Genomic DNA, 13,355 nt, shown 5'->3' with positions numbered 1-13,355 from the left:
AAAGGGGAGATGAAGAGATAAAGGGACTGATGTCCAGAAAGATATAGGCAAAGGATGTGTGTTGTAAACAGGTCCTGTCTAGACATGTTGAGGGATTAAGCTTTCCTCAGAAACTGATGCTGTAGCTGATAAAGATCTGGTTACGGTCAGTGGTCGTCCAGAATAATATTATTCTTCCTTGTTGTTACATTCATTATTCCCCTTGAAAAGGTGGTATACGTCTTGTAGGCGGAGAGAACAGAGAGACACTTCTGTGGAACAGCTACCGAGCAACATTAACAAAACAGCTTAAATCCAATAACATCAACTCGTACCCTTTGACTTCATCTTCAACGGTTGGAAAAATCATCTCTGTTTGATCCAACTTGGACTGAAGCTCGGGATGTTTACCCTGAGGGGAATATTTAAAACGGAAGACTCCATGTTTTTGATGGCTGCAAAATTTCATCAAATGGAAATATTTCTGGGGTCGCCATTTGAAATTAAAGTGTTTTTATTGTAACACAAAGCTTAGCTGCACAGCTAATGTTTGAGTATTGGCACTGCAGTGTCTGGTGAATATGCAAATGATTGCTAACTCTTATCTTGATGTAGTGAAATGCCCGACTTCATGACACTTAAGTTGTAAAAGGGGAAAAGTGTTCTTTTATATTCAACCTGGCTACTCCTTTTCAAGATTTTGCAGGCCTTCTATGTCTATAAAGAAAGGGTTTCTATGCACTAGACAGCAGCCAGGTGAGTGCAGTTAGTGTCTTTAGAAAGTGAATTACAGAGAAGTGAGATGGATTGAATTAGAGACCCTAAGAGGATGATAGGAGTCATGCTGAGGCCGGCTCTGCGTCTTATAAAACCACTTACACTTAACAACAGGGCTCACCAGTGCTTGCTCTTACAAGGAGATGCTGTTGTAGCCTAATTCCCAGTACGTCTCACCCAGACATGGACAGTGCATTAACACGAGTCAACTCTTAATCACAGATTTACAGCCCGCCGAATATGATACGCGCCGCGGAGTTTGTTCTGCGATGCTAATGAACCCATCCGCTCCTCTCGCCTCCCGCCTTCCATCCGTCTCTGCCAACTTGCCATCTCACACCTTTTCCTGTCATCCCTCCGTCCCCCTCATCATTCATCTTTTCTTCTCAATTCCTGCCCGCTCTCTCCTTCTGTCACTTCAATCCATCTTCGCTGCCTTCCTGCCCTGCATCGTGTATTTCACCCACTATACAGAGGGATTCAGCTCCTGCTATGGACTTGTTTACATGCATGTGATTCCTTTAAGCACTCCAGATTGAGTTTGAGTGTATACTCTATGCGTTAAACAGGAAGGGAAAGGGAAGATAGCATGAGTGAGGGAGAGTGGTCTTGAGCATACTCCCTTTATATATCTGAAATGTCTTTAAAACATGCTAAAACATAACTGTTTTATTCTAAAAAGTGAAAGTTTGGCCTTGTCATCGCTGTGGTGTTTTCACACTCAGAAATCATACAGGGTTTCTGCTATTGTACCCTCTAAGGTCTATTTCTATACATTTGATTGACTGTATCTGCTCAGAAACTGTTCTTACACTAACTACAAACAACTGGTGTTACTACTGAAAACCACTTCCTGTGAGAATGAGTTTAACATGGCAAGTATTTGCAGAATTTGGCATTGACTGAACCACTAATTTCCTAAATCATCTGGTATCAATTTGACAGTTACATAAAAATTAAATCGACCACTGATATCATTTGGCAGATTCTTTGCCGGCCTGTGTGCGCACAGAGCCAACTGACATCCAAGTGCTTGTGTAAGAGCGTAGCAGAGAATTAAAGATTGGATGTGGCTCCATCAGTGACTTGGAGGGGGAAATAGGTCAACTAGAAGCAAGCTGGCAGAGTAGAAAAGAGGGTGGGAGGGGAGAGGGGCATTTCTCAGCGACAGACTGCCATACAGTATATAGACTATTCATGAATAAGCTCTGTGTAAGCCTTGGGCACTGCTGTGGCCCCGTTACTATGGCGGCCATGGTCAGGGGCCTAGGAATGCGGCCTTACTGGGCAACGGGAATGGAGAGGGAGGGAGGGAGGAGATCTGGAGAGGGGTCTTTGCTTCGGACTACTTTAGCCACTGGTCACATCTCCACCTTTTAGCCTGAGATCAGCCTCTCACTTTCTTCTTCTCTCTGTATTTCTACTCCACTTTCTTTCTAAATCTGTAAGCTCAGATCATCTTCACATGTCCTGTTTCTCTGAACCCATCACCGGCCCACTCTCCCTCTGCGTCTCTCTCCCTTACCCTATCCCTTCATCCTCACATGCTCTCGCTTTCATCTCGCACACCTGAGTCCCTGCACAGCACACTTCAGTTGTGCCAGTGTGTGTGTGTGTGTGTGTGTGTGTGTGTGTGTGTGTGTGTGTGTGTGTGTGTGTGTGTGTGTGTGTGTGTGTGTGTGTGTGTGTGTGTGTGTGTCAGTGTGAGTGACTATACTTCCAGCTGGTTTCCCATCTGTTGCACTCATCAGCTGACTGGATGAACCCGTGCATCTGATGCCTCTGACCTATGTGTGTGTGCGCACGTGTGGGTAACGCTTCACATAAAAACCACAGTCTGTATCAAAACCACGGAGTATCGACCTCTTCTGGTCTTCTGCCTGTCATCGTGAGTCACGTTCAACAGCGGGGACATTTCTGCGTCGGCCTTTCACTCTGGCCTTTACCTCTCGAGTGTAGCATGCCACATCTGTACAGGTGCAGGGGTTGATGCACGACACCAGAAAATGTCGCAGGGAGCCGATGAGGCGCAAGAAAAAGAGAGTGAGAGAGGGAGACAAAGAGAAAAAGGGAAAAGTGCCGAGACAGCAAACATAAAAATCCACTTCTCTCTCTCCTCTCTACTTCCCACTCAATTCTGTCTGTCTTTTTACATCAGTGTGTGTGTTTGTTCAATCGTTGCAACATAATCTTGCACTAGTTTCTTCTTGCACCATTTTTATTGATTTTTAAACTTGTTTTATGTCTTGTATATATTTAAATTGCATTGTTGAAGGAGCCTGCGACTTAAGATTTTAGGAATAAAGCCTTGGATCCTTGGTCAGTGGGCCTAAGAGCGACCTAGAGCAGGAGCTAACTCAGCCCCCGACCCCCCCACCCCCACCCCCACCCCCCATACAGACATACAAAAACAATCCCCCCCAAAACCACCACCACCGCCAGTATTATAATCAGCCCCCCTCCCTCCCCACTTCGTCAGAGCCAGCTGACCTACTTCCTGTCTAGCCAGTCCAGTGGTTCACTGTACACTCATCTGAGACAGTCTATATGTGGTGTGTGTGTGTGTGTGTGTGTGTGTGTGTGTGTGTGTGTGTGTGTGTGTGTGTGTGTGTGTGTGTGTGTGTGTGTGTGTGTGTGTGTGTGTGTCTGTGTGTGTGTGTGTGTGTGTGTGTGTGTGTGTGTGTGTGTGTGTGTCTGTGTGTGTGTGGGGGGGGGAAAGGTTTCGTGATAGGTCAAAGTATGTGATGGAAAGATTAAAAAAAGAGGGACGAATGGAAACAGAAGTTGACATAAAGACAAAAGTGGAGAAAGACCGAAAGGGGAAAGGGTGTGTGGTGTGTGGAGCTCCCGTTCAGATACATTCAGGGTTTCTACTGAGTTTGGCTTACGTGTTTGCAAAGCACAATTAACAAAAGGACATTTCTTTGGCATAGGCATGTTTACACTGGCAATTTCCTTTCAACTTTTGAATTTATCTTTCACTACGTGGGAAAAATGATCTGTTCTGTTTGATCCAACAATTGTTTGAAGCTGTGTGGTGTTTACACTAAGAGCAATATTCAAACCCAACACTCAATGTTGTTTTGTTGTCGGCAGACTTTCATGAAACGGAAATATCTATAAGTGACCTATAAGCAAGCTGGAGGTTTTAGAGGTTAATGACTTTATGTAGGTCTCATTCAAATCATACTCTCATAGATCAGAAGGTTCTTTCAGTGTCATGTTGGTCAAACCAAATCTCTCTCTTTCTAGTAATAGACACATACAAACATCAGAAGAGCGATCAAGTGTGCGCACATCCAGACAAAGATGCTTAATAACAAAAAATACAATAAAATAAATTGTGTATTTCTATTTTAAAAGGCAACAATTTGATCTGAAGAAGACTCCTCGCCTCAAGACTGAGGGCAATCTTGGAAAGAGGAATTGACTACGAACCGGGTACACATTGAAACAGGCAAAAATGTATAAATAAAAGATGTGTCAATGCGCACTATTGATGAGACAATTCAAATTAATACACAAAGAGATGACCCTGTGATGTAAACACAAATGGCAGCATTGATATGTAGCTGCCTGAGTCAGTGAGAGACATGCGCTTGACATCACGCCTGAGAGACATGCATGGGCTGACTCCCAAAGCACAGACACTTCACTCCTCTTCCTCATTCCTCTTCCTCTTTCTGTCTCATTCTATCCTTTCATGTTCTCCTTTCATATTCTTCCTCCAATTCTACACTACAGCAGCAGTTAAAACACGCCACAAAAAGTCGCATATGTTATCAACATTTCATTTGCCTCCCCTGTGGACATTACTCTCAATGCAGGCAGGGCAGAGGTGGGCAAAGAAAGATAATGCTTAGAGACAGGGCGGCTGGCTGACAGACAGGGAGCTGCATTCAGTCAGTCAGACGAACAAGATGCTGGAAAAACGGGCGATGAAATTGATAAAAAATAAAGGAGGAACAGCATGTGGGTAAATGGATGAGCAGTTGTACGTAACAGACATGAACATAGAGGGTGACAGACAGAATAAAAGGCATACAATTAAACATGTGGGCACAATAAGGAAGGTAAATACAGGCAGGCAGACAACAACTGCATTGAGTGTGTGATGTGGTTTCATTTCTCCAAGCAGCAAACGGGTCTACAGCTGGAGCCCTTTTTTTTTCTTGTGTGCAGGATCCCTTACTTGTGTGCAGCCTGACAGGCATCCATACACACTCAGAATAACACACACCATGCTCAGTGAAGCGAAAACATGGGTATCCACGCATAAACACAAGCGCAGGAGGCTGTTTGTGTGTCTCTGTGAGTGTGTTTTGTGGCTTGCAGCACACACCGGATGAACAAAAGAACTGGCTATTGCAGCATACTGAGATTCAGCTTTGATGGAGGAGAGCAGGCTGCACTGACTACAGGTTGGCACTACAGTACCATAGCTCCAAAAACAGCAAGTAGGGGAACTAATGTACCAAAAAAAAGGAGTAAGAGGGGTTGGATTAATACAAATTTGGTACTGAAAACAAGGAACCTTTCATGTCTTGTTCTTTAACACACCATCTAAGCAGTGTGTGGGAGAAGTAGGTTAAATTCCACTGCTGTCTGAATCAAAGCTGATGGGCCTATAATAGCCTGGGCTAGAGGAAAAAAAACACACTATCCAGGTCAGCAGAAACCCAGCTACAACCTCCACTCAGCATCACACACACCATCCACCTTCCTACTGACTTGAATGCAGGTACGGCGTCAGATGAGCGAGGCAGCTGTCTAGTTAGTTAATGTTTAAATATAATGTGATGTATAATTTGACACATTGAGGCGGCCTGGCTCCCACACACCCGCCTCCTGCAGACTCCTGCTATTCAGGGAACGCCGTCAGGTGCAAGGGAAGGAGAAACGCACACGCGCCAGTTCCTCTCAGATGAAGCTGTATTTGAAAGATGTAAAAATGCCACATACCCTCAAAGCGGACAGGTCGATTTCGTCCAGGCTCCGAGCAGGAGAGTCACTCGCCATGATGGAGGACACAGCGAGCCGCTCTCAGTAGCCTGATATCCTGAAACGGCCTTTGCTGTCACGATGTTGTGGGTCCCTGGTTGCTGCTCTACCTTCAGTCCCCTCTCTGCTACACAGAAAAATAACAACAGTCTCCTTCTGGTCAGTAGCGGGACGTGCCACGGGCCGGGAGCGCACAGCTAGAGCGCAAACGCGGGGAGGTTGGGAAGCGAGAACACCGGGTACATGAGCACCTCCAGGTCCATGTCTGCGGGATGTAGACGGAACAGAGAAAGGTGAAGCACGGCGGAAAGTGGATTACTGCTGGTGCTGCTGCTCGTCCTCCAACCACTGCTGTGACAGCCAGTGAGTGTGGAGGAGGGAGGGGGAGCACGCTGCCTACTGCCCCGGCAAACCACGCCTGTTACTGGGCGGGGTCTACTGAGGCAGAAGGGACTCCCAAACTTTTTCTTTTTTTCTCCTTTTCAACGACCCTCATACATACATTGATACTAAAGAGCAGCATCGTTTTATTAAATAATGTATGTGTATTATGTCACCGTGTTTGTTGTTATTCAAAGACAGGAGGACGTCTTGTTAAATTGTTTTTGTTGAAGTTATAGGCCTACATAAGAAATACATATTTGTTTTTAGTATTACTTTTCACTGAGAAACGAATAAAACAAAAGTAAATTACATTTATATAATTCTTTACTTAAAAGTTCTACACCCTGCCGTTTTCCCCCCCCTAACAAACTACAACTAAGGGTGGACTTAATAACACAATCACTTCAAAATATGTAGGACATTTACAAAACATATAGGGACATGTATTGTAGGATTATTGACTTTTTAATTCAGGGTTTTGTCGGTTACCTGGTATTTTGTCCATCCTGCACAATACATTTGTCTTTAATGGGATCTCCAGCAATTTAGTTTTGCATTATTATAAAATTGATTTACTCAAGTGCTGTTTTTAAGTACAATTGGAGACACTTGTGTTTGTCTTGAATATTTCTTTTTATGTTATTTTATAGCCTACTCCTTGGAATTTCCCTTCAGAGTAAAACAATATTCAGTGACTCCTAATCTTACTTTAGGAGCCATTAAATGTAAAACATAAAAAATATATATAAAAAGCAATGCATTGATGGACCAGATGAAAATAAAATGTCTGTCATGATGGGTGTCATTTGGCATCTTGTATAAGATCGTGCCCTTCATTACTTGTCACCTGTCAAGTTAAGAGATGCAGGATCTTGTTGTTGAACAGCTCTCAGGTGTGAGCCAATTCCAGAGAATTCATTCTTTACCCTGAGGCTCCAGCATTTCACTGTAGGGTTTCCTGAGAACTTACCTAAGAAAGTATTGTTTTGCCAAGCTGCACTTAAATATAATTATTTGATTACTTATCACTTCTTCAGTCTTGTGATTTACGACACTCAGATCAGACATAAATCAGACACCCTTCAAAATAACCCTTATTATTATTTGCATGAGCAGCTGTTTTGTCGTACAATTGTGTATAAAATAACAACAGCACTTCAGAATATCATGCAACTCAGTACAACTACAAACACAATTTAACATCAAGGATGAGGAAACACACTGACAGTCAACAAAAGTTAGTTGAAAGGTATTGTAGGGCTATTCAATTTTACTCTAGGTCATCTTGCACATATAAATAAATAGTAGTACTCCAGCAATTCCACCTTCATAAAGTTGGAGTACTGTCAAAAGACAAATAAACTAGATTTATAATACTTGGCAAAAAAAAACAACTAGATAACCCATGTTAAATTCAACATTTGGCAGTGAACGTTTATTCCATCAATGAATAACCAGCGACGCGCTTGTTTTTGCAATATAATTTGTCAGACTGTTCTCACCTTTACTATCTGATCATTAAAAAGCAGTCGAACATTCGCAATACCTAATATTTTTAAAGGGAAATTATTCCATACACTACAATCAACATACACAATAAAGAAAACTGAAAAAAGGGACATTCTTACATTAACTTACATGAGCAGTCACTTCAGAAATACTTTAAACTGCAGAAAGAAAGTCTTCCTACATCTTATATGATACCTATTAAAAATATAACGCAATGATTAAACACAGCAAGGGTACGCAACACAGTGATGTCAAAATCAGAGCAAATTGAAACCCAAAACCTTTAGTCTGTGATGAATCAAAGGCAGTGATGTTATTCTCTGGTCCCATTCAAAATATATCGATAATACACTTTAAGTGAGTATCTGCTTCTGCAAAAATAAGTCCCATTGATTCTCATTTTGGGAGCGTGACATCATCATCATGATACAACCAAAGGCCCACTCATGAGAATACAGAGGACTCCTGCCAAGTGAAACTATAAATGTTGTGGATTTATAGGAATTCTTCTTCCAGCAGCTCCAAGGCTGGACATTATTATATAAAAACCTCAGTGAGGATTATTAACCAGCTACTTTCGGAGACAGTCTATGTTTTAGATCAAAATAGCTGGATTGTTCAGGTGAATCATCACATTTAGAGGAAGTTGCTGAACTATCAAGATATTGATAAAAAAAAAACACAGGTTCCCCACGTTAACATACACAAAATACACTGCCCGGCCAAAAAAAAGGTCACAAGCCTGTGGGGGGCAGTGCTATGATCTGGGGTTGCTGCAGTTGGTCTGGTCTAGGTTCAGCAATGTGCCCAAAGGATGAGGTCAGCTGACTACCTGAATAAACTGAATGACCGGGTTATTCCATCAATGGATTTTTTCTTCCCTGATGGCACGGGCATGTTCCAAGATGACAATGCCAGGATCCATCGGGCTCAAATTGTGAAAGAGTGGTTCAGGGAGCATGAGACATCATTTTCACACATGGATTGGCCACCACAGAGTCCAGACCTGAACCTGATTGAGAATCTTTGGGATGGGCTGGAGAAGACTTTGCGCAGTGGTCCGAATCTCCCGTCATCAATACAAGATCTTGGTGAAAAATTAATGCAAGACAGAAATAAATGTGACATTGCAGAAGCTTGTGGAAACGATGCCACAGCAAATGCGTGCGTGACTTTTTTTTGGCCAGGCAGTTTATGTTGCACTGTCGGTCACACAAAATTCCTTTAAAAAGCTTGAAAGGGAAAGGGATTATATGTTCTCGCAGAGTAAAAAGCTTTAAACAATCCAGTTGAACTGCCAGGAAACCTGTTCGATTCGTAAGAAGTCCCTGTTGTCCTCTAAGCTTTATGAACAGTACTAAAGGGGGAGGTCTGTGTGTAAACAGTTTGCCAACTCAATGAGTTTGACTGAGGCATGAGGTAGGGCAAGTCTTTCAGTTTCCCAAGAATCTCTCTTATTCTTTGTCTTCACATGCGGTTTAAACATTCAATGTTTAATTGCCTGGGTTGCACCAGTCCTTTGCTCCAGGAAATTCACAACACTTCGGAAAAAAAGTGCACTGACTGTGTAGTACATTTATGAAAAGCAGGTTCTTGCTTGTTTAAAACTGTGTGTTGTTCCTTGTTGGCAATTAAGGCAGATTTACTCTCATACCATAATCAATTATACCCTGATTACTTTTCCAGTTTGAGCCATATACATATTTATTTATTTTGGATTTGTGACTTTTGCACTGATGAAATTAAAGTTGTGTAACTGATAAAAAAAGAAAGAGACTTGAGATCTCTGTAATAAATCATCCTTCAATTACATGTAAATATTCAATAAAGAAAAATGCATAAAGAAAACAGTTCTTATATTAACTTAGTCAACGGAAAGAAACAACATTTCCAAATATAATTTTATTTGTTTGCCACTTAAATTATGAATTACACTGTGTTACGTGAACAGACAAACATTAACAAAAAGTTTCAAAAGTAGAAAAAAAAAGTACGATACATAAACAGTGGAAGCAAGATCAGCTGAATTGAGCTCAAGGGGTACAGGTAGCGGACGGTTATGAAAAAGTAATATGAAGTCACAACCATCAGATGCCATACATTAAAAAATACATGTTTAAAGAAAGTTACATGATCAATTTTCCATGGATAATTAAACGACAAATCCAGCAAGGGTAAACAAACGGTGATGTTGAAATCAAGTTCAGAGGCTGGGATGTGTTCAGTCACTTACATCCATCAATCCCCTGGTCCCATTCAAAAACAATATATATTCAACTAATCTGCAATAACATAACAGAGATCAGCTGGAATCTAAAGGAGTGGTTCCTTCACACCACATTCAGAGGAGGTTGATGATAATCAAGATACTGTGACCGATATTAAAACAAACCAGACTACACAGAGTCCAAACATTTATAAATGTGCTTCATATTGTAAGTCACAAGCCAGAAGAATCCCTAGAAAACGTAGTTCCTCTTTGACAGATAACAGGCTGTGTTACATTTTAAAAAGATCTCTTTTTTTTGTTGACGTTGAGTAAAAAGCTTCAAGAAAACCACTGGAACTGCGTGGAAACTGGAAACGTAACAAGCGATTTAAAACTCCATCTTCACGTGAGCGCTTTGCCTCTGGCATGGGATGCAAGCTATATGGAAAATAAATGTTTTAATGTCAATGTCTGCATTGTTTCAAACACTATAAGACTAAGAAAAGAAGCAGGAGGAAGTAAAAGGCCCATATTAGACCGCTGTACACAAACTGGATTTTTAAGAAAATAGCACCATCTGTTGAGCGAAGAGGAAATGACTACTTTGAAACAGTGACCCGATTGTCGCATCCAGCCTCTGATAATTACCGTTGATACAGCCTCTGAACATCGGGTGTTGCACCTGAGTTGAATTATTGTTTTTTCAGATCAACACAGCTCCCTTTGATTTCACCAGTAAAGTTCAGACTTCATCATGTCTTGTGGGGTTACCTGTCACAAAACACTTTCGACAGGAAATATAATGTTTTCCAGAGATGTGATTGGTACATGCATGTTAGAATTATGTTAACAAGATGAGTTAGTAGTATCATGCACCACTGATGAACCGGTAGAAGTGTTTTCCTCTGCACAGGAAAGAGCGATCACATTTTGGATTTGTTTTACAGAAAAAAACCCCATCAAGACACATCTGAGAAAACTCACTTAGAAACTCAACTAATGCAGTCGTCTGTGAGCTCATAAACAGCGTACTTAGCACTAATGCACTTTACAAGAATAGACCACAAACTCAGGAAGTCACATGCATCACCATGTCGGTGTATTTTGGGATCATTTTAAACCAAGAGCTGAATATTGATTAGCGTCATTGTCAAAAACTTGCTATTGCCTCGCCCTCATACCTTAGTAATCCTTGCTGCCTTGTTAGCGTTTCCAACAGTCCAAAAGGGATACGTCGGCAGGGTTGAGTTGATTCCCGAAAACCAAAGTTCATGTGGCTGTTCCTTATCTCCACAGCTTGAATGCCATCATAAATATTGTCCTCAAGTGCGATGTCTTATCTCTTCATACATCCCAATAGAGTTAATGCTTACCCAAAAAAGCTTTGACTACAGTTTAGTGATTTTCAGTAGAAACAGGATCTGAGGGATTCGTCAATGCCCGGCAGTCAAATCATCCAGAGGTCGCACTCCTCTCTGGATTTAAGATGATCTCTGCAATAATCCAATACTACAAATTCAAAGACGATCATGAAACTTCACTCAAGATGCTTAAAAAAGTGAAATTCTGATGTGTAGGTTCCTGGCATCCTTTATGTCCAGATCTCCGTTGGGACCATGGCCTCCTTTGTTCCAACAGAGGGCATGAGGTTCTGCTCAGACAGGAAGTCCAGAGGAAACTGGACCAGGAAGCCTCGGATTTTGCGCAGCTCCTCCTGAGCTCGGGCCGTGTCCGACTGAGCCAGACCCGGTTTGGACTGGTACTGCTCCAGCTCGGACATGTTCCTCACCAGGGACGAAGGAAGGCATCGGAACACCTGTAGAAAACACACACATATGTCCTGTTTACGTACTGATGATTTGTACTAGTTTGAAACCACTTTTTGTAGCTCAATGTCATTTATTGGATAGCGTGACATGGAATTTAGTACAAATATTCAAGGTTACAATACATGTAATTTACTATAGCTGATGCTTTTGTCCAAAGAAACATCTTACATATACGTTAATACCAATTCAGAGTCACGTATGTTGCCCTAGGACAATTGACTGCCCACTCACGATTTGCTGTGGAAAAATCCTGATGACCTTTGGGGGTTGAAAAACTGAGTGTGATATGTCCCAGGATGAACCATTGTGATTAAGTCAACACAGTCAGGCCATTTTTGTCTTCCCGCTCCACTACTGGCACAAATTGATGGTGATTGATTGTACGAGAATGGTCACCACTTCACTTTATGCCTTAGTATTTATTGAATCCTAAACTTGTTGTAGATATTATCTTAATAGGTGACATTTGCTAATGATTTTTAAGCAAGAGCTAATTCAAAAAGCACCATCTAGCACCTGGGCTAACTCCTCTGTCTAATGACCCATCATGTATCCCCGTACCTTCTCATAGATGGTGGCGTTGCGGCCAGCCGTGGTCATCCACACCTCCTTATAGAAGCGCTCGCTGATCGGGTCAGAGACATCAATAGTGGTGTCAGTGTGACCTCCAAGGATGGTCCTGTTCAAGAGAAGATCAATTAGAAAATACAGTACTTTTAAAAAAACCAAGTAAGACACGTAAAAGAGATTTTAGATGGATGTTGAGGAGATATGGATGGCAAGGTATTAGTCCTTTAGAATCAAATTATAACTTTGCATTATTTTCCACCAGATTGTGGAATGTGCTCCTTAAACACAACGCTCATTCACACACACACCTGAAGCATTCGAGGCGCAGCTGCAGCGCGTAGGGTCCAGCCTCATACTCCTGTCCATCCATCATCGAAGGGACCTTTTCAGAGTCCTCGATAATCACCGCGACCTCGCTGTCACGTTTACCCAGCATGCTTCTGTCGTTGATGTTGGCAGAACCTGAAACAATCAAACAGAAAAAGAAACTGAATATATCAGCACTCGTCTGACTAGTAGCGTTACATCTTAATCATGCTTCAAATAGCAATAATATTATGGTTCTATAAACCAATAGACCTTTATTTGACCTACCTTAACAATCATGTCAGAATAAATACTTTAGAGAATAGTCAAATCCAAAAAAAGAGTTGCAAGAAGTCATATTTCAACCCTTTTTGAGCTGAAGTACTGTGCCTTATCAGCCACCAGAGGGCGCAGCAGAGCTATGTTGCAGCAGTCACTATTTGTGTTCACATTTGTTACTGCACACTTTGTTAAAGACATACAACCAATGCCAGATATTTGGATTCATCACATTTGAAAAGTGACGAGACTGAGTATAGTAGTTAGTGAAAACAACATGGAAGAAAAAAGGAGACAGAATGTAAGTGAGCAGACGAGAGACTGACCGATGATGACCGTGTTGTCGTCAGCGATGAGCATCTTGCTGTGGACGTAAATGAGCTCTGTGACGAGCCGTCCCTCCAGCTCAGTGTGAGTCCGCAGTCCAGCGAAGGAGATGTAGTTCATCCAATGGTCGTCCACTGGAGAGGGGATGAGAGAAGAGGAAAAGAGAGGAAAAGAGGATGAAAATG

General features: G+C 41.9%; 2 protein-coding genes across 6 annotated transcripts in view; both read right to left on the bottom strand.

The window, feature by feature from the left end:
- tnika (TRAF2 and NCK interacting kinase a) overlaps positions 1-6,108 on the bottom strand; it is a 59,530-nt gene extending 53,422 nt beyond the window's left edge. For all 4 annotated transcript variants that reach the window (XM_063908179.1, XM_063908180.1, XM_063908181.1 and 1 more), the window contains exon 1: positions 5,719-6,108. In XM_063908179.1, coding sequence (XP_063764249.1) covers positions 5,719-5,775 — 57 coding nt within the window. In that variant the 5' untranslated portion in view covers positions 5,776-6,108. The remainder of the gene's footprint in view (positions 1-5,718) is intronic.
- A 3,425-nt stretch (positions 6,109-9,533) lies between these two features.
- The window catches only part of pld1a (phospholipase D1a), a 31,933-nt gene continuing 28,111 nt past the window's right edge, over positions 9,534-13,355 (bottom strand). For both annotated transcript variants that reach the window (XM_063908991.1, XM_063908990.1), the window contains exons 23-26: positions 13,170-13,304; positions 12,567-12,720; positions 12,250-12,367; positions 9,534-11,675 (exon numbers count right to left, since the gene is read on the bottom strand). In XM_063908991.1, the coding sequence (XP_063765061.1) occupies positions 11,451-11,675; positions 12,250-12,367; positions 12,567-12,720; positions 13,170-13,304 (632 nt within the window). In that variant the 3' untranslated portion in view covers positions 9,534-11,450. The remainder of the gene's footprint in view (positions 11,676-12,249; positions 12,368-12,566; positions 12,721-13,169; positions 13,305-13,355) is intronic.

This window comes from Eleginops maclovinus, chromosome 19 (genome assembly GCF_036324505.1).
Source record: "Eleginops maclovinus isolate JMC-PN-2008 ecotype Puerto Natales chromosome 19, JC_Emac_rtc_rv5, whole genome shotgun sequence".
Classification (NCBI taxonomy): Eukaryota; Metazoa; Chordata; class Actinopteri; order Perciformes; family Eleginopidae; genus Eleginops; species Eleginops maclovinus.
The sequence above is the reverse complement of the archived record's forward strand: the minus strand, read 5'-3'. Positions and strand labels throughout refer to the sequence as shown.